The 24645-nt window shown below is 45.7% G+C and overlaps 1 protein-coding gene across 1 annotated transcript in view; it reads right to left on the minus strand.

Moving 5' to 3' along the window:
* LOC134948047 (ficolin-1-like) overlaps window positions 1-24645 on the minus strand; it is a 170574-nt gene that overhangs the window by 12901 nt on the left and 133028 nt on the right. Inside the window, exons 4-5 of the mRNA XM_063935804.1 lie at window positions 15273-15402; window positions 12287-12421 (exon numbers count right to left, since the gene is read on the minus strand). Coding sequence (XP_063791874.1) covers window positions 12287-12421; window positions 15273-15402 — 265 coding nt within the window. The remainder of the gene's footprint in view (window positions 1-12286; window positions 12422-15272; window positions 15403-24645) is intronic.

Raw genomic sequence — 24645 nt, forward strand, 5'->3', positions numbered from 1 at the left:
ATTATCTGTGTACAAGGTTGTCAAAACTTCTTCTTTTAATCCATCTGTTGTCTGTATACAGGATCATCAAATTCCTCGTCCAAGTGGGTCTTTTTACCTTGGAGAAAACGGAGAAACAGGTGAAAGAAACGGACCGTATAATCGCATTTTCATCACATCATTGTCTCTACCGTTGGGTCATAAATCAAATCCATTGGAATTACAATTTCCTCACTCCTTAGACTCATTACCCTGGTACTACGTTTGCACTTCGTTAAAGCCTGACCGCATCTAAATATCAAGCCAATCGATATGACAACACCTAAGATACATAGAAGAAACTTCCCTACATCCATTATGACTCCTTGAGCCCATTCTCCTAAACCAGAGAACCAATTTCGCGGGTTCAACCATGACACCCAACCGGTCAACTCATTACCCACAGCAGCAAGGGTGAGATTGTGTCTCCTGCGAAATTCCCACTTTAATTGGAGAATGTCGTCCATCTTTTGGTCTATGACCTCGACCGGATCCTCGGTACTATTTGTAATATATGTGCAACATTTCACTCCAATATCCACCTGTCACTGCCGTGAGATAATTAAGAACCATTCTATGCTGAACCAGTTCTGTTTTATAAGCTTGAAGCTCCCTTCCAGTATACCTAAAAGTGTCATCATACATTTCTGTGATATTGTCTAATAAATTTGCAAGCGCAGATATGTATCTATAGTTCAACACTCCTCTGGCGGTGCGAGTGAAATCTAATGCGAGTAGAACCTGAATCCCGGTGGATTCATGGATTAGATCAGAGGCCGGATGCTCTGTCCTTTCTGTCAGTTGCCTTTTAACGATGTGCTCGTAATGGGTGTGAGTATAGGGAGCTTGGGCACCACGGTGTATATCTTTCATTTTGGCATGTGATACAGTCATTACCTCAGGCAGTACTTTTCCAATATAACACAATCCTTCAGAGTTTGGGGCAAGCCACTTATACGCCTTCCTCCCGCATATGAAATATGCATTATCGGGGAGAACATATGGGACGGAGTAGGACATAACCATTTTACACATCTTCCATGTGAAATCTCCTAACCCTAATTCTCCCATCTGTCTAGTACACGTATCTGTTTGTATGATATGTCCACAGTATCCTGGTGATACCTCTCCAACTCTCATGATCCTATTTCCTAGGGTATACCTGTATCGGAAATATTTTTCTCTACTGGCTATGTGGCGTATAAGCTCTGTATCTGTAGGCATTCTATCTGCTCTATATGAAAAGGTCATGGTTTGGCTACTCCATGACACTTCCCAATTTCCCGGCTTTCGGGGATTGGAAATGTTAAAACATATTAGGGACCTATCCACATGATATTGGTGGAGCTTCAAACTAGGAGGACTGGAGATATTAAACCTCCTGTCCACCGGTCTCCCACCCTTTAGCTCAAGTACCTCCCCTACCGTTAAAGGAAATGGTATTAGCCCTGATTTGCTATGACCTTGAGGTACTTGAGAGCATACCCAACAATCTGTCTGATTTAACACATTACCCACTAAGGAGTGATAGTCACTCAATGGATGCCGGTCCATGTGGATATTAAAACTGGATTGGCACTTCTTGATGCACCCATCCTCAACTACATTGTCACAGAGCCTACAGATACAGTTTTCTTCAGCTAACAATCCTTCACAATTCCTTCTATTGTCAATGCTATCAGATTGTTTTCTGATACTCGCCTTTACTTGTTGATTAAGTTGTTCTTGGAAAACTACGCCTCCATCTTTGTCATCAGAACCCATTCCAGAACCTCTCTCGACCTCCATGGTACTCTCGCCGGAACAGACTGCTCTGGTCAACATCATGGTCAACAGGAAAATCCGGATCACAGTCTCTTGGGGCAAGTCCATCTTATAGGAGGAAACGGAGAAGAATGAGAAGGGGGAAAAAAATAATTGAGGGAGAGGGGATGGGAAGTGGAGAAAAACAATAAAAGGGAACAGGGAATCGACAACTGCTTTCGATCTTATGATTTTCAATGCTCAGGTGCCGCCTCAGTCCTCCTGAAACAGACACTCCAGTGATACAACTTCCTCTACCGTCTGTTCTTTATCACGGGACCTCTCTGGATCAGCAACCTTCTTACAATGGGACGAATGAACCCAAGTCTCTCTCTCGGCAACCTTCAATGCTGTAGTGCTAGTCAATAAGACTTGGTATGGTCCTTCCCATCTGTCAATAAGGCAACCTGAGCGTAGAAAATTCCGTATCATTACATAATCCCCAGGTTCAATGTCATGACAATTACTATCTGGTAAATCAGGAATCACTAACTTCAAATTATCATTTTGATTCCTTAGCTGTTTACTCATGTTAACCAGGTACTTTACAGTCACTTCATTGTTACACTTCAAATCATCCTGAGGGTTAATCATAACATGCGGTTGTCGACCAAACAAGATTTCAAAGGGGGACAGATTAAGAGGGGACCTGGGAGTGGTTCTGATGCTGTATAGTACAATGGGTAAAGCTTCTGGCCATGTCAATCCTGTTTCTGCCATAACTTTGCTCAGTTTATTTTTAATAGTGCTGTTCACTCTTTCCACCTTCGCACTCGCCTGGGGGCGGTATGGAGTGTGCAGCTTACTATCAATTCCCATCAACTTACACATTCCTTGAAAGACATCACCTGTAAAATGGGTACCCCTATCACTTTCAATTATACTAGGGATACCGTATCTACATACAAATTCCTGCACAATTTTCTTAGCAGTAAACATAGCGGTATTTGTGGCCGCAGGAAATGCTTCGACCCAATTTGAGAATACATCTATACAAACAAGTACATATTTCAAATTTCGACAAGGGGGTAGTTGTATAAAGTCAATCTGTATTACCTGAAAAGGGCCGCCTGTAGGTGGGATATGAGATGGTTCTGTTGGTATTGCCTTTCCGATATTCTTCCTCAAACAGGTAAGGCATGACATTGCTCTCTTACCTGCATGAGATGAAAATCCTGGGGCGCACCAATATGCTCTTACCAACTTACACATTCCCTCCTTGCCCAGATGAGTCAGCCCGTGTGCTGCCTCAGCTAAACATGGAAGATATGCTCTGGGGGCCCCTGGTTTACCTTGTCCATCCGTCAGAGTCCTGAGGACTCCTGGCCATATCCTTTTGCCTTCCAGACTGCCTTTTCCTGTGTGGAACACAAATTTTGCATTTCACACAACTTCTGTGTGTTGATGGTATTAAATACCATCAATTGTGTGGTGTCTGTCTGTCTGGGGGTACCAGCTGCTAACTTAGCAGCTTCATCTGCTCGGCTGTTACCAAGTGATACTGGGTCCTGGCTATATGTGTGTGCTTTACACTTGATAACAGCCACTCTGTCGGGTTCCTGTATCGCTGTTAGAAGCCTTTTGATGTGAGCTGCATGCGCTACCGGTGTACCAGCTGCCGTCATGAAATTTCTGAGGCGCCATAGGGCTCCGAAATCATGGACTACCCCGAAGGCGTATCTAGAATCGGTGTAGATATTGGCTGACTTGCCCTTAGCCAATTCACATGCTCTGGTTAGGGCAACCAGTTCAGCAACCTGGGCTGAGTGAGGTGGGCCTAGCGGTTCTGCTTCTATGGTGCCTTGGTCGTCTACGACTGCATATCCAGTACACAAGTCTCCCGAGTCCGACTGTCTGTGACAACTACCGTCAGTGTAGAAAGTAAGATCTACATCTTCCAGTGGGTTGTCACTGATGTCAGGCCTTGCCGTGAAATTTTGGGTCAAATATTCCATACAATCATGCATGTCATCTTTTGTATTAAATCCTCCTTCCCCACCACTCTCATTCTCCACCCTTTGTGCCTGTGCAGGCACACCTGGGAGATATGTTGCAGGATTTAATGCACTGCATCTCCTTATGGTGATGTTTACGGGGGCCATTAGTGCCAATTCCCATCTTGTAAACCGCGCTGATGAGACGTGTCTGGTTTGGGCAGAATTTAGCAAGGCTGACACTGCATGTGGTGTATGAATTGTGAGGTTGTGACCTAGCACTACATCTTTGCTTTTCGTTACTAGCAATGCTATCGCAGCAACGCTTCGCAAGCATGTGGGGAGGGATCGCGCTACCGTATCTAGCTGAGCGCTGTAGTATGCTACCAGCCTGCTGGCATCACCGTGCTTTTGGGTTAGGACGCCTGCAGCGCAACCAGCACTTTCTGTTCCGTATAGCTCAAAGGGTTTCCCATAGTCTGGCATACCTAATGCTGGCGCCTGCGTTAGGCACTGTTTAAGTCTCTCAAATGCCATCTCGGACTCGTCTGTATGCGAAATCCGATCAGGTTTGTTTGAGGAGACCATCTCTTGCAAAGGTAACGCTAGAATGGAAAACCCTGGGATCCAGTTACGGCAATACCCACACATTCCTAAAAACGTTCTGATCTGTTGCTGGGTTTGTGGCAGAGTCATGTCTCTAATTGCTTGAATTCTATCAGCGGTCAGGTGTCTCAGTCCTTGTGTTAGACAGTGTCCCAAATATTTTACTTTAGTTTGGCTTAATTGCAACTTGTCTTTGGAAACCTTGTGTCCTGTGTCTGAAAGATGAAACAGGAGCTGTTTCGTATCCTTCAGGGACGCTTCCAATGATTCTGAACACAGTAGTAAATCATCCACGTACTGTATCAATATTGATCCACTCTCTGGTTGGAAAGACTGTAAACAATCATGCAAAGCCCGGGAAAATATACTTGGACTGTCTATGAAACCTTGTGGTAATCGAGTCCATGTGTATTGGACTCCTCTGTATGTAAATGCAAACAAATATTGGCTGTCAGGGTGCAGAGGTACAGAGAAGACAGCGGAGCAGAGGTCAATAACAGTGAAAAATTTCGCAGTGGGAGGGATTTGCATAAGGATGACAGCTGGATTTGGCACTACGGGGAACTGACTCAACTATTTTGTTAATCCCCCTTAGATCCTGCACTAGCCGGTAACCCCTCCCCCCACTCTTTTTCACAGGGAAGATGGGACTATTGGCAGTGCTGGATGTTCTTACCAAAATGCCCTGTTGTAGCAAGCGCTCTATTACGGGATACACTCCTAACTCCACCTCTGGCATCAGAGGGTATTGTGGGATTTTTGGAGCTATCCTACCATCTTTTACTTGTACAACTACCGGAGCTACGTTTGCCATTAATCCAGTGTCTTGTCCATCTTTAGTCCAAAGTGACTCTGGTATCTGGGATGTCATCTCTTCTACTTGGGGTGGAGTCCTATTTGTCATAACATTATGTGACATTAATTTTGATGGGGAGTCTAACATGTCTCGTACTTCCTGAGCGTTATTCTCAGGTATGTCTAAGAATACACCTTCAGGAGTACAATAAATGACGCACCCCATTTTACACAATAGATCTCTTCCCAGGAGATTAGTTGGTGCCGATGCAGCCAGCAAAAAGGAATGCTTGGTATGTAAAGGCCCTATTGTAATCTCGGCTGGTTTGCTAACAGGGTAGTGCTGGACTACTCCCGTTACTCCCATGGCTGGAATTTTCTTACCAGTGGTTCTCAGGCCCACTGTCGAATTTATCACTGATTTGGCCACCCCCGTATCTACAAGAAAGTTTAATGATTTACCAGCTACATTAATTGCAATTTCGGGTTTACTTCCAAGACTTGCAATCAATTTTACTGGCTGCAGATTACAGGTGTGGCCACACCCCTATTTGGTATGGTGACCTACCTGAATCCCGCTGGCAGCAACTACTTGAGAGGGAGTTAACTGGGAACTACCAGAGGCTTGCCAGTCTCTGTTCGGGGGGTATCTTTTTGTTTCCCCTGCATGTGGCTCATAACTCCGTTTCTGCGGACCCTGGTCCCAATGTCGTGTGTCGTGTCGTTGTCTAGGGGGTTGATAAGACTTTTGTGTGTTTCTTGATCTACAGTCTCGTGCAAAGTGTCCCTCTCTATGACAGGAATAACAGGTTACCACATTTGACTTACCCGCAGGGTTTGGTGATTTATACAAAGGCTGCCTTGTGGTCAGGGCCTGTATACTTACGGCCATTAACTTATCACCTTGTAATTCCCTGTGTCTGGTGATATTCCGATCATGATCAATAGCTGCCTCTCTCAAAGTAGCCACCGACAGACCTCGCCAACATGGTTGCGTGGTCTGTACCCTTGTCTTTAATGCTTCTTTTAAACCATCCATTAGCACAGATACTGCTACTTCTCTATGATTTATGTTTGTTTTAATGTCCTCTATGCCTGTGTATTTAGCCATATCTAGTAATGCCCTGTGAAAATACTCTGCAGCTGTTTCTGACTCCTTTTGTTTAATGGAGAAAATTTTGTTCCATTTAACTACAGCTGGAAAATACTCTTTTAACTGTAAATTTATTCTTTTTACATTGTCTTGGTTGTACACATCTGTAAGGGGTACATCCTGATCCAATCCACAGTCAGCTAAAAATTGAGCTGAGTCGACATTGGAGGGTAAACATGCCCTCAGCAATATCTGCCAGTCTTTGTTATTGGGCTCTACAGTGTTCCCTAGGTCTCTGATGTATTTCTGGCTAGCAACTAGATCTTTTCTAGGATCAGGGAATTCAGACACTATGGTTCTTAATTCCATTCGGGAAAACGGGCTGTACATGGCAATGTTCCTAACAGGAGTGACTCCTGTAGTGTCAGTTTTCCCATTTGGCACTGCTATTACCCTAACGGGATTAAGCCTAATAACATCATTCTGAGTAGATTCTACAGCCTGTGGTGAAATGGTTTCAGCATAGTGTATGGTGCCGTACTTACCCGTTGATACGACCTCACCTGTCCCTCCGCTAGGGGCCTTTGATACTAATCTTAAGGGTTGGGCCGTGCCTACTGTTGTTTCTGATATGGTGGCTGCTAGAGAGAGCGGCGATATTGTTGATGATTCGTCCTCTTGATCACACTCCTGGGGAAAGTTTAAAACAGGGTACAACTTGCACGGGTTAATATTTGCATTAGTTAACTTATTAACATTATCTTTAACATTTATACAGTTGCTAAGTGTTTGTTTGTTACACCCTAGTGCGTCATTCTCCGCAACCAACTTCTCTCCTGATATATATGGTGGCGGCGGTGCCGTGGCTATCAGTTTCCTGATAGGGTTAGATCCCGCCGCCTGAGCCAATCCTCTCTGTATTTCACCCTCCTGTTCCCATAACTGCAAATAATCATAATGTTTGATCCGTCTCTTTGTTGATTTAATGAGACATATCCTCCTCCTTAGATTTAGTAACACATCTGGGCTAAAGCTGCCTACTCTTGGGAACTTCTCCCCGTCATGTACAGTCATTCTCTCCCATTCATCACATAAAACCTCTGTGTGTGAACCGTATTTTTCACACATTACATACCTTGCCGACCCGATTGGTCGGTTTACTGAATCAACCCGAACCGAGGTTGATCGTCCCCTACCCGAACAACTGGCCCCCATAACTTGCAGGTGTTGCTTTCACTACCTCTGACCTTCAATCAGGGTCTTCAGCGAACCCTTACAAAAACCAAAATGTTCAAGATAGGCCAACGGTGGCGGTTTACCGAGTACCCCACTCACTCGCCCACGCCGACCAATACGACCTACACACTGCTCTAGCGCTGGCGTACTCGACCCAGGGCCCCTGCGACCTGAACCTCTATTTACTGGAACATGTGAGGGTGATCCGCAGAGCACTTACTCTTTCCAGTAACTATTGGTTGCTGGATAGTTCCTTAGTGACCAGCGAACTTCCCTTAAAATAAAAAAATTACACAAATCACGTTAGAATGTACAAATAGCGTTTATGACCCCTTTCGTACACAAATGGCACTAGGTCAGATTACTAACTAATGCACACACTTACGTGCGGTACAATCGTTCAGCACATAAGCAACTAATCTTATGTACGGAGCGACCAACGGAATCGAAAATTGCGGCTGCGAATTCCTTCAGCATGAGCTTTACTGGCCTATATGGGTTCTGCACCAACCCCCTGGGTTGTGCTCTTTTTTTCTATTTATAGCGGACTTCCTTGTCTGCTGTACCTGGACCTCCTGGTCTGTTCTGGACCTCCTGGTCTGTACTACAGTATGACCTCCTGGTCTGCTATACTCTAATGCTCAAATTTTATGTTTAACAAGGGATGCCTCCCTAGCCACCATGCACGTCACTTACATGTATGTACCTCACGAGAACTCGACTTCTTGTGGTTCAACCTCAAAAATTGTAGAACTTATATATGCAAACACTCGCTCACCACATGTACACTTTACTTTTGTTTCTATTTCTATTTCTGCGCAGAAATTTCTTTCCTTTAGACCAGATGAGTTGTAACTTGGAGAAGGATCTATTAGCTTAAATTTCGGACACTAAAATCGACTTGCGCTATTTATCGCGTTGCCACCTTTTCGCCTGTTAAAATAACACTATCGTGTGATTTGAGTTACGTGGGCGTACCCGGACGCTCCGTTGCGTAATATACGCTGCGTGCGTCGGCCTTTGGGTTGCGTACGCGAGTCTCAGTCTTTTGTTAGAGACACGTGTACGCAAGGCAGAAATCTACCGTAACACAATTAACACGTTTATCAATGTAGGTGATCCTCGATCATCTACCGAGCACCACACAGATCTCTCCTTGTCTCTTTAGGCAGAGCTGTGTGCGTGCTTTACAATTTACCCCTTAATGTATTACTTTTACTCTTTAACTATTAAATAGCGACAAATCTCTCTTAGCACGTTTATCAATTATAAAATGGCAAACAGGAGAGTGATATGAAAATACACGAATGAAATGCAGATATATGCGTGCGTGCGTACGCAAGACAGAAATAAACAGTTTTAAAAGACACTAGCGTGTTGTTCTTACCTCCGGTTCCGGATTCCCTCAGCACCCTTTACTAAGCGAAGCAGACGCTTATCAAGGCAGCACTACGAGGAATATGATCTCCCGCCCTTTGCTGATGGATAATGTCTGCTGAAATTACCTAGTACAGATATGTGAAGGACGGACGAGCCGCCAATTGATAAAGCTAAATATTTATCTTGCTTAAAACCCTTTAAGAGGTCAAAGAACACAGTACGCTATTGGCGTATGGAATACCGTAAGGGTACGCACGTTGCGTAACAATCGCTTAGCCGTGGTCGAGACGCTCAAGCGTCACGTTCGCTCACGGCCAAGAGATCACAGGCAGGCACGCTATTGGCTGCCGACTAACGTAATGGTTAGCTATTAGCGTAACGGACGCTCGGGACCACGAGGAGATCACCAGTGGCGCAGACGCTCACAATGTTAAACCTTTATAACTATACCATAAAACAATGTATTATGCAGTAAACCTTGGTGTAGTGATAGAGTGTAAATGCAACACAGTGTAACCTTATTAACTTAAAAGCTGTTCGAGCGTCTCCGACGCTCTTAGAATACTTAGAAATATAAGAAATACACAGATACCGATCTTTGGTTCTAACACCTTATATGAACGTTCTATTTGCAAAAGAATAATACAATACAAGTCATACACTACCAATATAACATAGACTAACTAACCAGATAACTACACTTAAAATACCATAACAGTACAATAACACTTTACGAGGAAAAGAGAGAGAAAAGGGGAGAAGAGAGAGAGAGAGATATGGCTCACAATAACAATAAAGACAATATGATTGCGGAGAAAACTTACGCACAAAGGGAACAATCGCATGCGCCTTTCTGAATATCCAGCTCCCGATTATCAGTGATGAGAACCGTTGAAGAGAGTGAGCTGGATCAGATCGGCTTGTCTATTTATGCCCCACACACAATACAATACAATGGTCCCTACAATCTCATTGTTCATTGGACACAGGAATTCGTCTTCGCATTATAACAAAAGGTCATAGGTTGATTCATACAGGTGGGCTGTGACTATTTCCAACTGCTCAGGTGGGTGGGAAACTAGGTTTCCCGCCGCATGGATAAGTGAGTGCAAATAATAGTAAAAAGTACATAAACTTCTTATGTCCATAACTATTCGCACGAGCGATTAATCCGCTTCAAACCAACACCGGAATATTGCTAATTAAATACTCTTCCGATGGATACTAAACACCACTGTATAACCCATGTCTGACACTTCGTATCAAACAAAGAGGGATCTCTTTGTCTATGAACATGCTACATTAACTAAAAACTTTCAGATTCTATCAAAGGGACCATAATCTACAAAATACATTATATGGTAAAAATATGTAACGATTGAGTCGCATGCTAGGCGCACATAAACTCTACCGTAAATGCGCATACCGTGCGCCTGCGGGTGCACGTAACAGCGGGTATGCGTACGCACGGGAGAGCGCACGCATGCGCAGCGCGGACATGTATGAGGTGCAAATATGGCAGTGTGCATCATGATATTTTTCTGACTTTGACAACACGTCTTTGTGTCAAATGGGAGGAGGATCTGGGCCCCATAGATGAAGAGAACTGGGCCCTTGCTTTGGAAACTCCGAGCACGGTTACCAAATCCATCAGGTATCAACAAATACAATTTTTCCTTTTGCATAGAATATATATGACCCTGGCCAGACTGGCTAGACTCGGGACGGGCCATGTGGGTGACTGCCCTAAGTGTGGGATGACTGCAGGTACTTTTTGGCACCTCATTTGGGATTGTCCAATGTTGCGGGCTTTCTGGACGGGGTCGGGTCGATTCTGGGGAGCACGGGGGTGGACGAGGCCATGTTTACTCCGCAATTCTGCATCCTGGGAATGGGAGGCTCTGATCTGGTGTCTAGTCCAGAGGGCCTCTATGCTCGCAACATATGTGCTATGGCGAAGGTGAGCATTGCGAGGCTATGGATGGCCCCTAAGGGCCCTACACTACCCGCTCTTAAGGCACTAATAAAGGACACTGTTTTTAAGGAACGATACATTTATATGAAACATAATGCCTCCGCTAAATTTGAAAGAATTTGGTCTCCATGGCTGGAATCCATATACTCCGTCCCAGAACCTACAACTTAATGGCGATAGGGTTACTAATAGGTCCTGGATTTGCCAAGTTATGATCTTTCTAGGGCTATAGGCTTCTCTCTCACCCAATGGGTTGTGAATGAGAGAGTGGCTCTGTGCCCAGCTGGACAGGGTAAGATTTAGAGTGCTAGTTTCCCCCAATGCGTCCTCTTCCCCCTATTTTCTTTGTCTCTTTGTTTCTTTTTGGGTTTTCTGTGTTTGACTTTTTCTTCTTTAAGGGGTTTTTACTCGGACGGGTTGTCCGTAAGTGTTATATTTGGGGGAGAAAAAACAAAACAAAGTATAATGAGATTTCTTGAATACTAGAGTGTACGGATTATGCAAGATAATGGTATAAATAACTGTACATTTCTATGCGCCTCTGAGCATATGACATAGTTTGATAATAAGCCGAAAGAGAATGCTGTTCCCCGATGATGACATGTCATAATGTGTATGTTATGGTCCTGTTATGCATTTTCTGTGTGCAAACTACTCTCCTTCGAAATAAAAATACTTTATTTAAAAAAAAAAAAAAAACTAGAGTAGCCCTAGACCTACTTACCCTGTGCGATGGATCCAGCTATGGTGGGCCCGACTTTGACATCAGTCCTCTGCCCTCTGTTTGACTGGACACGCTTGAGTTTTGCTTACCACTCCTCAAAAATGGCAGCAAACGGTAGGTTGATGCTCCAGAACGCCCTCTTGCTGTCCACCTTCTTTGTGGTCGCCACTCCGACCACTTTCTTCTCTGCCCGGCGACCTCTGTCACCATGCAACGCCATGCGTGCGCAATGCGCATTCCAGACCCATTCACACCGCAGTGAAGAACCCCTGCGTGCGAACGGGTCAGAATGACCCCCAATATCCTGGGTGGCTGTGTATTCACGTGCAATAACCCAGAATATTAAAAGCAGTGTGAAAAGGGTATTACACACCACAGGAACCAATCAGATCTACTCATGTGTTTCTCTCCACCATGGGATCCAACCAAATCTACTCATGTGTTACACACCACAATGTGCTCTGCCAATCAAATCTATTCCTTTATATAACACTTTCATTCCTTATCTAACACAGTCATTCCTTTATGTAACACTGTAGTACCTATATATAACACTGCCGTTCCTATATATAACACTGCTGTCCCCGTATATAACACTGTAGTACCTATATATAACACTGCCGTTCCTATATATAACACAGCCATTCCTATATATATATATATATATATATATATATATATATATATCTGACATTCCTATATATAACACTGCCGCTCCTCACCTGCAGTACCAGACACAAAGTCTCCGAGTATCAATTTGTATTTCTCAGATTCTCCCATAATTTTAAAAGATTTGTATTTAGCAAAAGAGTTTTTAGCCTCAAAGTCTTGAAGGTCCACCCGAAGCTCCCAGGTGCCTGCAATCAGAGGGAGATAATTAGCTTGGTACATTTATTCACCATCCTGTGTCTCAGTCATACCCCCTCCTCCTGTGCTTCTCAGCATCACCCCTCTGTGGGTCTCTCAGCCTCACCCCTCCCAATTCCTTGAAGATTCATCCTCCCTGTGTCTCTCAGTCTCACCCCCTTGTCTCTCAACATCACCGCCCCCTGAGATTTTCAGCATCATTACCTTCCCCGTCTCTCAGTCTGATCATTCTATGTCTCACCAGCAAATCTCCCTGTGTCTCCCCAGCCCTGTATTTTCGTCTCCATCCTCCTGTGTCACTTCATCTCCAGTCCATCCAACCTCCACCATACCCCGGTCTCTCCAGCCCAGCCCTGCCCACTCTTTCTCCTGCTGTCTGCTGGGGATGCTGCTCCTCAACATCATGATGTCACTGCGCTTCACTGGTACAAATAAAACATTATTGCACCATCCACCAGACTCCCTCTCTTTTTGCCTGAGCCCTGATGAATACAGTATTGGCAAATGGGGAACATGAACTGGACTCTCAGGATTTCTCAGAGTCCAGGGCCCCACAGAATCTTATTGCTCTCAGTACAAGTGTACCGCATGCACTATTTGTTGAAGAAAAGACATTGATATTTTGCAGGATTTGTTTGTGTATTGTTTTACAAGAGGTTCAATATACTGTAAGTCAGGGACGTGCGGTGAGCTAAATAGCTCAGGAGGCACTGACTAGCACCAGAGCCAAATTTACGTGCAATATATGAGCTAAAGCGTACAGCTGGACATTATACACAGGTGCAGCAGTATATACATCTGGGCATTATACACAGGTGCAGCAGTATACACTCCTGGAAATTTGGTGAGTTTTGATCAGAGATGTGTGGAAAAGATACACAGTTGAGGCACTGCCTCACCTGCCATAGACTTTTTACTCCAGAGTTTGGGTTATAAAAATCATTAGAATAATGCAAAGAAAATATTTCTAACATATTTTTGTATTTTTCATATACTTTACGCAGTCAAAACTCTGGTACAAACGTTAGTATGACAGGAAAGGCTCTGCCTCACCCCACCGCATGTCACTGCTGTAAGTGGCCATAGGGATCATTGTGCCTTATAACCAATGCAGGGAAATGACACTATTTGAATGTACAGTATGTAGCTCTGATTTATTTTTCCCCCAAAGAATATAATAGCTTCATAATGGGGGTAAGGTGCAATCAGGGAGATTGCTGGACTTTTCAGGGAGTGAGGGAGATTGCTACTATTTCAGGGAGTCACCTGCAGAATGAGGGAGGGTAGGCAACTATGGTACAGCCATGCACATAGAACCCTGCATCCACCTGCAAGATGCAACCTTCTAGTAGAAAACTGGGCAGACCATAGAGGAGAAAGAAAATTATCCTTCCTGTGCAAATAAGAAGCTGGAAAACCAAAGAGCATAAATAAACCCGGAACGTGCAAATATTTAATCAGAGACCTGTAATTGGGGAGTAACTAATATGTCTCAGAATCAATGCTGGGAAATACATCTACTGGTCTGTGTGTAATGTTACCTCAGAGTCTTTGTATTATTGTATGAGGGACCCGCTGCCTTTCTGTGTACAGTGGCCCTCATTCCGAGTTGTTCGCTCGCTAGCTGCTTTTAGCAGCATTGCACACGCTAAGCCGCCGCCTACTGGGAGTGAATCTTAGCATAGCAGAATTGCGTATAGAAATTTCTTTGCAGTTTCTGAGTAGCTCGAGACTTACTCTGCCACTGTGATCAGTTCAGTCAGTTTCGTTCCTGGTTTGACGTCACAAACACACCCAGCGTTCACCCAGACACTCCCCCGTTTCTTCAGCCACTCCCGCGTTTTTCCCTGAAACGCCTGCGTTTTTTCGCACACTCCCAGAAAACGGCCAGTTTCCGCCCAGAAACACCCACTTCCTATCAATCACACTACGATCACCAGAACAATGAAAAATACCTAACTTTTGTGTAAAATAACTAAGTACATGCGCTCTGCGAACCTTGCGCATGCGCAGTAATTGAAAAATCGCAATATAGCGAAAATCAGCAACAAGCTAACAACTCGGAATGACCCCCCATATACGTATTTTATTTATTTTATTCTTGAATTTTTTTAACAATTGAATTTGTCAGATTTAATTAAGATATGATTATGGGTCTAATTCAGACCAGATCGCTGCTGTGTAAATTTGCAGATGTCTGCGATCAGACAGTCGCCGCACTTAGAGAGTGAAAACCCGCACCGTCTGAGTGTGCAAATCCATGTGTACGCCGTGCAAAATTTTCACCAGACAGTGGACATCTGCAAATCCATTTCTCACTCACCATTGAATGTTTTTCCAGCCTGTGCAGTGTGTGCGTAGCCCAAGACTTAAGGACCAGCGATATATCGGGCGTTCAAGAGAACGACCGATATATCGGCCAGTGTGTACAGGCCATTAGTCCTACAGTGCGATAGAATCAGGCTGATCGGGATGGAGCTGACGTCACACACCCACCCTGATAACGCTGGGGCACGCCTGCGTTTTTCCTGACACTCCCAGAAAATGGCCAGTTACCACCCCCAAGCGCCCTCTTCCTGTCAATCAACTTGCATACCCCTAGCGATTAAAATTCTCGCATGATTCTCTTGCTGTTGGGCCTCACGCACGCGCATTGCGATCCATACGCATGCGCAATCATTCGATAATCGCCCGTCATGCAAAATTGCACAACAGCGATCAGGTCTGAATTAGGCCCTATATTCCTCCAAGCCACTCCTGAGTCAGGCCTTACTGATTATATATACTGTATGCTGTACAGCGCGTTCCTCATGGATCATGTGACCTCCTAGTGCTCATTACCTGATGACGTTATCTGGTGCAGGTTGTCATTTCCCAGCCAGAACTCTGTCAGGCGGGTACCAAACCCCATCTTGTAGGACTTCCAGTCACGGTGGAAATCAACGGAACCATCATAGCGTCTCTGAAATACCTGTAAGTAAGAGAGGAAATGAGGCCGGAAGCTCCACAGGGACCACATTTGTCAGGGCTCAGGTCCAGGGACCCTGCAGTTCCAGCTCTCAGCAATGAGCGACTCTGGGGAACAGAACTTGTCAGGGTCTACAGCTTTACCCCAAGCTACTGTTCCTTTACTTGTTTGGGAACTGAACTAGGGCCTGATTCTGAGTCAGACTGAGCCGCATCCGTGTCTTGGAGTTTTGGCGGTCGCACGTCTGTGACTTTATGCTAACACCGCTACAAAGCCCTCCCCTGGTGTACATCTGTGCGTATAAATGTGCAAAGACTGGGAGCGCTGTTCTTGAGTCTGCATACAAGTTGGCCTGCTAGTTGACATTGATGGGTGCATTATAGGGGATGTAGTCATATTGCCGGCGTGTTTGGTTCCTCGGGATCCGAACCCCCCCGAACTTCACCCATTTTACACGGTTCCGAGGCACACTCGAATCTTCCTGCCTTGCTCGGTTAACCAGAATGCTCCTGAACATCATCATCCCGCTGTCGGATACTCGCGAGATTCGTATTCTATATAAGGAGCCGCGCGTCGCCGCCATATTCACTCGTGCATTGGAGATTGAACGGAGAGGACATGGCAGCGTTCTCTCCCTGAATAGCTCCGTAATCTGTGCTCTGTGTTCTGCAAATCTCTGTGCTCAGTGTGCTGCATTGTGGGGACTGGGGACCACCAGTATAACATACCCTCCAACTGTACCTTTTTAATAGGTACAGTACCTTTTTTTCATGGTCTGTACCGATTTTTGCCTCCCCAAACTTCCATTGAAAGTATAGAAAAAGGGGCGTGACCACACCCCCTTTACCCGCGGCCACGCCCCTTTTTAGGATTTGTACCTATTTTTCTGTGTAAAATGTTGGAGAGTATGGTATAAGTATATACATGATGTGGCCATTCACTGGTACCTGGTGACAGAACGTATACTGGATTCCCCCACAATGTAACTTTATATCTGTCATCTATATAATACTTATAGTAGTAGTAGTAGTACAGAACAGTAGGCCATTGCTGTATCCATTCCATATATGTGCTGCATTTTTGTGAGCAGTATATATAGTATTACAGTGCAGCATTTTGGTGACCCAACAGTATATAGTTGTGTACAGTAGGCCATTGCTGTATCTTGCAGCTCTGTGTCACTGCAAGTATCCATTCCATATCTGTGCAGCATTTTTGTGAGTAGCATATATAATATTACAGTGCAGCATTTTGGTGACCAACAGTATATAAGCACATGAGGGAAGAGGGCCCTGCTCGTGAGAGCTTACAATCTAAAGGGGAGGGGTAGACAGACATGGGTGACACAGATGGGGTACATAGAGAACGTGGAACAGAGGGTTAGGATTCAGGATGAGATTTGGCTGGGTTTGGTGAAGAAGTGGACCCCCAGAAGGCACAAGTCAATACTTAACATTGCAACATTTTACTGGGCTATGCAGGAGAAAATTAAAAATAAGAAAAAAAAAAAAAAAGAATCAATAACTTCTACCGCTTTCAAAAAGGCCACTGGAAGCTGAAATAATGAACAACTACCTCATGGAAGCCAGATACAGTATATCAAACAGTACTTAGCAGAGTTAGGAATGAGTGCTTATGAAATACAGTAACATTTAGTCATAATATTTCAGAAACTGCATGGCTGGTCTCTTGCACTCCTTTGCTCTAATACACCACCTGCTTTAGGATTTATATTCAAAAACATTATGTCTCCATAATCCCAAAAACGTCAGTCTTCTTGGAAAGTGGTTTGTTCCTTTGTAAGGGAAAGAGAACAAACGTTCTCAAACAACGGTTTCTCAATTTCTTTTTCCTCTAGGAAGGGATTGTTGATTCGCAGGAATATCTGAGCATTTCTGTAATCAGAAAGCAGCGACTTTCTACAACTGTTTACGAATAATTCCAGTGATTTTGTCATTTTCTTCCAGTGATTTGGACCAATAATACTATTGATTAGAATGAATAATTCCTGTGATATTGAGGTGTTTGTGTCGCTTAGCTTAGCCGTCCAGCGACCACAGTGCACCTCTTTTTCTCTTTTCTTTGCATCATGTGCTGTGTGGGGACTATTTTTTTTAAGTGCCATCCTGTCTGACACTGCAGTGCCACTCCTAGATGGGCCAGGTGTTTGTGCCGCCCTCTTGGGTTGCTTTGCTTAGTCATCCAGCGTCCTCGGTGCAAATTTTAGGACTAAAAATTGTATTGTGAGGTGTGAGGTGTTCAGAATAGACTGGAAATGAGTGGAAATTGTGGTTATTGAGGTTAATAATACTATAGGATCAAAATTACCCCAAAATTCTATGATTTAAGCTGATTTTGAGGGGTTTTTGAAAGAAAAAAAAAAGAAAAACCAGAATCCAAAACACACCAAATCCGACAAAAAGTTTTCAGGGAGGTTTTGGCAAAACGCATCCGAATCTAAAACACGGCCGCGGAACCGAATCCAAAACCAAAACACAAAACCCGAAAAATTTCCGGTGCACATCTCTAATTATAGTGTATACAGTATATTGTTAACAATTATGTCTAACTACTGTTTATATGACTTAATAAGCCCTGTGAATAAGTGGCCCCAGCTGTACACCTTATAATGAACTGGAGACAGTGTTGTGTCTATAATGTGTGCACATGGGGCCCGGAGTCCAGGGGGCCCAGAGTAAAGTCACAGCTCCAGAGTTCCCCATCAGCGGCAGCACCTGTTCACAAATCTCTGCACCATTTTCCCGGCATATAGCGCATGCACAGTAAGGCAGTCTCCGGGAAAATGGCCACCGCACCATTCTCCCAGAGAACTGTACATGCCCAGTAGTCGGTTATCTCCATCCATTTTAACTCTCTACAAGGCTTAGTACATAGACCCCATAATACCATGTAGTAATCAGGGTTGTACTGTCAGGCAATGGGCTTATTATTCACCTTTCACTGCCAAAAAGGTGGCATGGCCTATAGAAAAGCAGCATGGTTTTGTTAGATTGCGGCGATCGTGAGCCACACCCCGTTTTCCATCAATATGGGGGCACGCCCAGTACTCAGTGAGCTGCTGGCACGCCCACATACCCTCTTTCGCCTGTGAATAGACGCTGTGCACCTGGTAGACAGAGCAGCGAGTGACAGGAGCCTCCCAAGTGCCAACCCCCCACCACGTGACACTGCGGCCCGCAGGTGGGACAGCGAGACAGTCCCAGAAAAACTTGTTGTGACGCCGTCTGTGCTGGGAGCAGGTGACGCCGTCTGTGCTGGGAGCAGGTGACGCCGTCTGTGCTGGGAGCAGGTGACGCCGACTGTGCTGGGAGCAGGTGACGCCGACTGTGCTGGGAGCAGGTGACGCCGACTGTGCTGGGAGCAGGTGACGCCGACTGTGCTGGGAGCAGGTGACACTGTCTATGCTGGGAGCAGGTGACGCCGACTGTGCTGGGAGCAGGTGACACTGTCTATGCTGGGAGCAGGTGACACTGTGCTGGGAGCAGGTGACATGTCTATGCTGGGAGCGGGTGACACTGTGCTGGGAGCAGGTGACACTGTCTGTGCTGGGAGCAGGTGACACTGTCTGTGCTGGGAGCAGGTGACACTGTCTGTGCTGGGAGCAGGTGACACTGTATGCTGGGAGCAGGTGACACTGTATGCTGGGAGCAGGTGACGCTGTCTATGCTGGGAGCAGGTGTCGCTGTCTATGCTGGGAGCAGGTGACACTGTCTATGCTGGGAGCAGGTGACACTGTCTATGCTGGGAGCAGGTGACACTGTCTATGCTGGGAGCAGGTGACACTGTCTATGCTGGGAGCAGGTGACACTGTCTATGCTGGGAGCAGGTGACACTGTCTATGCTGGGAGCAGGTGACACTGTCTGTGCTGGGAGCAGGTGACACTGTCTGTGCTGGGAGCAGGTGACACTGTCTGTGCTGGGAGCAGGTGACAATGTGCTGGGAGCAGGTGACACTGTCTATGCTGGGAGCAGGTGACACTGTCTATGCTGGGAGCAGGTGACACTGTCTGTGCTGGGAGCAGGTGACACTGTCTGTGCTGGGAGCAGGTGACACTGTCTGTGCTGGGAGCAGGTGACAATGTGCTGGGAGCAGGTGACACTGTCTGTGCTGGGAGCAGGTGACACTGTCTGTGCTGGGAGCAGGTGACACTGTCTGTGCTGGGAGCAGGTGACACTGTCTATGCTGGGAGCAGGTGACACTGTCTATGCTGGGAGCAGGTGACACTGTCTATGCTGGGAGCAGGTGACACTGTCTATGCTGGGAGCTGGTGACAATGTGCTGGGAGCAGGTGACAATGTGCTGGGAGCAGGTGACACTGTCTGTGCTGGGAGCAGGTGACAATGTGCTGGGAGCAGGTGACACTGTCTGTGCTGGGAGCAGGTGACACTGTCTGTGCTGGGAGCAGGTGACAATGTGCTGGGAGCAGGTGACACTGTCTATGCTGTGAGAGTGTCAGTATATTAGTAGAGGCCAAGCCAGTGATGTAAGAAAGTTTTGGAATATTTGCCTTTTATAATATTTCCATGCAGAAAGCAACAACTCTAGCAGTAACTATACACTACTTGTAATAATTCATAAAAAAGTAAATGTATGGTCACAGATACGGGTGTGTGAGGGAACTCACCGTAGGAAGATTCCGGAAAGACTGAGTCGGCCTTATCCCCTACAGACAATAAAAAAAATGCGCAATGATAAACGTGACATTTCAGAGACAGTAATTGGTTTTACATTTAAATTATAATTATTGACCAAACATTTCCTGGAAATTGTACTTGATGAAATGACAAAATTGATAAATTATGGAAGACATTTATTTAAATAATTAGACAAACAAAAAGTAGCTAAGAGTGATTGAATGTAACTAAATATCCCACTGACTTGCCTACACGTGCCCCAGGGGCTTTCTGTCTGCATATAACCTATTGGTGCCTCTTCATCCCCATTCACAGATACGGCTAAGGTGCTTTCAGTCCTATCCTGGGGGTTAATTCAGAGATGATCGCAGCAGCAAATTTATTAGCAGTCGGGCAAAACCATGTGCACTGCAGGGGGAGGGGGGGCAGATGTAACATGTGCAGAGAGAGTTAGATTTGGGTGGGGTGTGTTCAAACTGAAGTCTAAATTGCAGTGTAAAAATAAAGCAGTCAGTATTTACCCTGCACAGAAACAAAATAACCTACCCAAATCTAACACTCTCTGCACATGTCACATCTGCTTCCCCCCCCCCACCCCCCATGCACTGCACATGGTTTTGCCCAACTGCTGCTGCGATCAGATCTGAATTAACCACCTGGTTCTCATCCTTCTTACCAGATACTGTAGCTCTTTCAGTGTTCATGTCTCTGGATCCATCTAGCATTTGGAGATCACAATGAGCCATTCTGTGCTCCTCTGCTCTTCTCTGTCTGCATTACTTCTCTGAGAAATTAATCATTGCCTATAGATCTCGGCATAGTTTCTATACAGATGACACCGCCGTATTTACTTCTGTATCTCTCACCATCCTGGTCATCGTCTCACCACCTCAGACACAATCTTTCAAAAACAGAGCTAAATATATTCTCACCAGCCAACAAGTGACCGACTCAACATCTATATTTCTGTTAACAATGCAACAATAATTCCTAATTTCTATGCTGGGAGCAGGTGACACTGTCTATGCTGGGAGCAGGTGACACTGTCTATGCTGGGAGCAGGTGACACTGTCTATGCTGGGAGCAGGTGACGCTGTCTAAGCTGGGAGCAGGTGACGCTGTCTGTGCTGGGAGCAGGTGACGCTGTCTGTGCTGGGAGCAGGTGACGCTGTCTGTGCTGGGAGCAGGTGACGCTCTCTGTGCTGGGAGCAGGTGACGCTCTCTGTGCTGGGAGCAGGTGACGCTCTCTGTGCTGGGAGCAGGTGACGCTCTCTGTGCTGGGAGCAGGTGACGCTCTCTGTGCTGGGAGCAGGTGACGCTCTCTGTGCTGGGAGCAGGTGACGCTCTCTGTGCTGGGAGCAGGTGACACTCTCTGTGCTGGGAGCAGGTGACACTCTCTGTGCTGGGAGCAGGTGACACTCTCTGTGCTGGGAGCAGGTGACACTCTCTGTGCTGGGAGCAGGTGACACTCTCTGTGCTGGGAGCAGGTGACACTCTCTGTGCTGGGAGCAGGTGACACTCTCTGTGCTGGGAGCAGGTGACACTGTCTGTGCTGGGAACAGGTGACACTGTCTGTGCTGGGAACAGGTGACACTGTCTGTGCTGGGAACAGGTGACACTGTGCTGGGAACAGGTGACACTGTCTGTGCTGGGAACAGGTGACACTGTCTGTGCTGGGAGCAGGTGACAATGTGCTGGGAGCAGGTGATACTGTCTATGCTGGGAGCAGGTGACACTGTCTATGCTGGGAGCAGGTGACACTGTCTGTCTATGCTGGGAGCAGGTGACACTGTCTGTGCTGGGAGCAGGTGACACTGTCTGTGCTGGGAGCAGGTGACACTGCCTATGCTGGGAGCAGGTGACAATGTGCTGGGAGCAGGTGACACTGTGTCTATGCTGGGAGCAGGTAACACTTTCTGTGCTGGGAGCAGGTGACACTGTGTCTATGCTGGGAGCAGGTAACACTTTCTGTGCTGGGAGCTGGTGACACGGTCTATGCTGTGAGAGTGTCAGTATATTAGTAGAGGCCAAGCCAGTGATGTAAGAAAGTTTTGGAATATTTGCCTTTTATAATATTTCCATGCAGAAAGCAACAACTCTAGCAGTAACTATACACTACTTGTAATAATTCATAAAAAAGTAAATGTATGGTCACAGATACGGGTGTGTGAGGGAACTCACCGTAGGAAGATTCCGGAAAGACTGAGTCGGCCTTATCCCCTACAGACAATAAAAAAAATGCGCAATGATAAACGTGACATTTCAGAGACAGTAATGGGTATTACATTACATGGGTTTTAATTATTGACCAAACATTTCCTAGAAATTGTACTTGATGAAATGACAAAATTGATAAATTATGGAAGACATTTATTTAAATAATTAGACAAACAAAAAGTAGCTAAGAGTGATTGAATGTAACTAAATATCCCACTGACTTGCCTACACGTGCCCCAGGGGCTTTCTGTCTGCATATAACCTATTGGTGCCTCTTCATCCCCAGTCACAGATACGGCTAAGGTGCTTTCAGTCCTATTCTGGGGGTTAATTCAGAGTTGATCGCAGCAGCAAATTTATTAGCAGTCGGGCAAAACCATGTGCACTGCAGGGGGAGGGGGGGCAGATGTAACATGTGCAGAGAGAGTTAGATTTGGGTGGGGTGTGTTCAAACTGAAGTCTAAATTGCAGTGTAAAAATAAAGCAGTCAGTATTTACCCTGCACAGAAACAAAATAACCTACCCAAATCTAACACTCTCTGCACATGTCACATCTGCCCCCCCCCCCCCCCCCCCCCATGCACTGCACATGGTTTTGCCCAACTGCTGCTGCGATCAGATCTGAATTAACCACCTGGTTCTCATACTTCTTACCAGATACTGTAGCTCTTTCAGTGTTCATGTCTCTGGATCCATCTAGTATTTGGAGATCACAATGAGCCATTCTGTGCTCCTCTGCTCTTCTCTGTCTGCATTACTTCTCTGAGAAATTAATCATTGCCTATAGATCTCGGCATAGTTTCTATACAGATGACACCGCCGTATTTACTTCTGTATCTCTCACCATCCTGGTCATCATCTCACCACCTCAGACACAATCTTTCAAAAACAGAGCTAAATATATTCTCACCAGCCAACAAGTGACCAACTCAACATCTATATTTCTGTTAACAATGCAACAATAATTCCTACAGTACCCTCATGCTCCCTACTTAGAGGTCATCCTTGGTTATTAACGGTCATTGGTTCATCACATGCAGTTTTACTTATATTCCCCTAATAGCTTTGGCTACAGCAATACCCTACTTACTGGTCTTCCCCTAACTACATTGTCTACAGCAGAGGTTCTCAAACTCTGTTCTCAGGACCCCACACAGTGCATGTTTTGCAGGTAACCCAGCAGGTGCACAGGTGTATCAATTACTCACCGACACATTTTTAAAGGTCCACATGTGGAGCTCATTATTTCACTTGTGATTCTGTGAGGAGACCTGCAAAACATGCACTGTGTGAGGTGCTGAGGACCGAGTTTGAGAACCTGTGGTCTACAGCAATACGCTCCTTACTGGTCTTCCCCTAACTGCATTGGTTACAGCATTACCCTCCTTACTGGTCTTCCCCTAACTGCACTGGCTACAGCAATACTCTCCTTACTGGTCTTCCCCTAACTGCATTGTCTACAGCAATACCCTCCTTACTGGTCTCTCCCTAACTGCATTGGTTACAGCAATGCCCTCCTTACTGGTCTTCCCCTGACTGCATTGGCTACAGCAATACCCTCCTTACTGGTCTTCCCCTAACTGCATTGGTTACAGCATTACCCTCCTTACTGGTCTTCCCCTAACTGCACTGGCTACAGCAATACCCTCCTTACTGGTCTTCCCCTAACTGCATTGGTTACAGCATTACCCTCCTTACTGGTCTTCCCCTAACTGCACTGGCTACAGCAATACTCTCCTTACTGGTCTTCCCATAAATGCATCGGCTACAGCAATACCCTCCTTACTGATATTCCCCTAACTGCATTGGCTACAGCAATACCCTCCTTTCTGGTGTTCCCCTAACTGCACTGGCTACAGCAATACCCTCCTTACTGGTCTTCCCCTAACTGCTCTGGCTACAGCAATATCCTCCTTACTGGTCTTCCTGTAACTGCATTGACTACATCAATACCCTCCTTACTGGTCTTCCCCTAACTGCACTGGTTACAGCAATACCCTACTTACTGGTCTTACCCTTACTGCATTGGCTACAGCAATACTCTCCTTACTGGTCTTCCTCTAACTGCATTGGCTACAGCAATACCCTCTTACTGGTGTTCCCCTAACTGCATTGGCTACAGCAATAGCCTCCTTACTGGTGTTCCCCTAAATGCATTGGCTACAGCAATATCCTCCTTACTGGTGTTCCCCTAACTGCATTGGCTACAGCAATACCCTCCTTACTGGTCTTCCTCTAACTGCATTGGCTACAGCAATACCCTCCTTACTGGTCTTCCCCTAACTGCATTGGCTACAGCAATACCCTCCTTACTGGTCTTCCCCTAACTGCATTGGCTACAGCATTACCCTCCTTACTGGTCTTCCCCTAACT

Source organism: Pseudophryne corroboree, chromosome 8 (assembly GCF_028390025.1).
Source record: "Pseudophryne corroboree isolate aPseCor3 chromosome 8, aPseCor3.hap2, whole genome shotgun sequence".
Classification (NCBI taxonomy): domain Eukaryota; kingdom Metazoa; phylum Chordata; class Amphibia; order Anura; family Myobatrachidae; genus Pseudophryne; species Pseudophryne corroboree.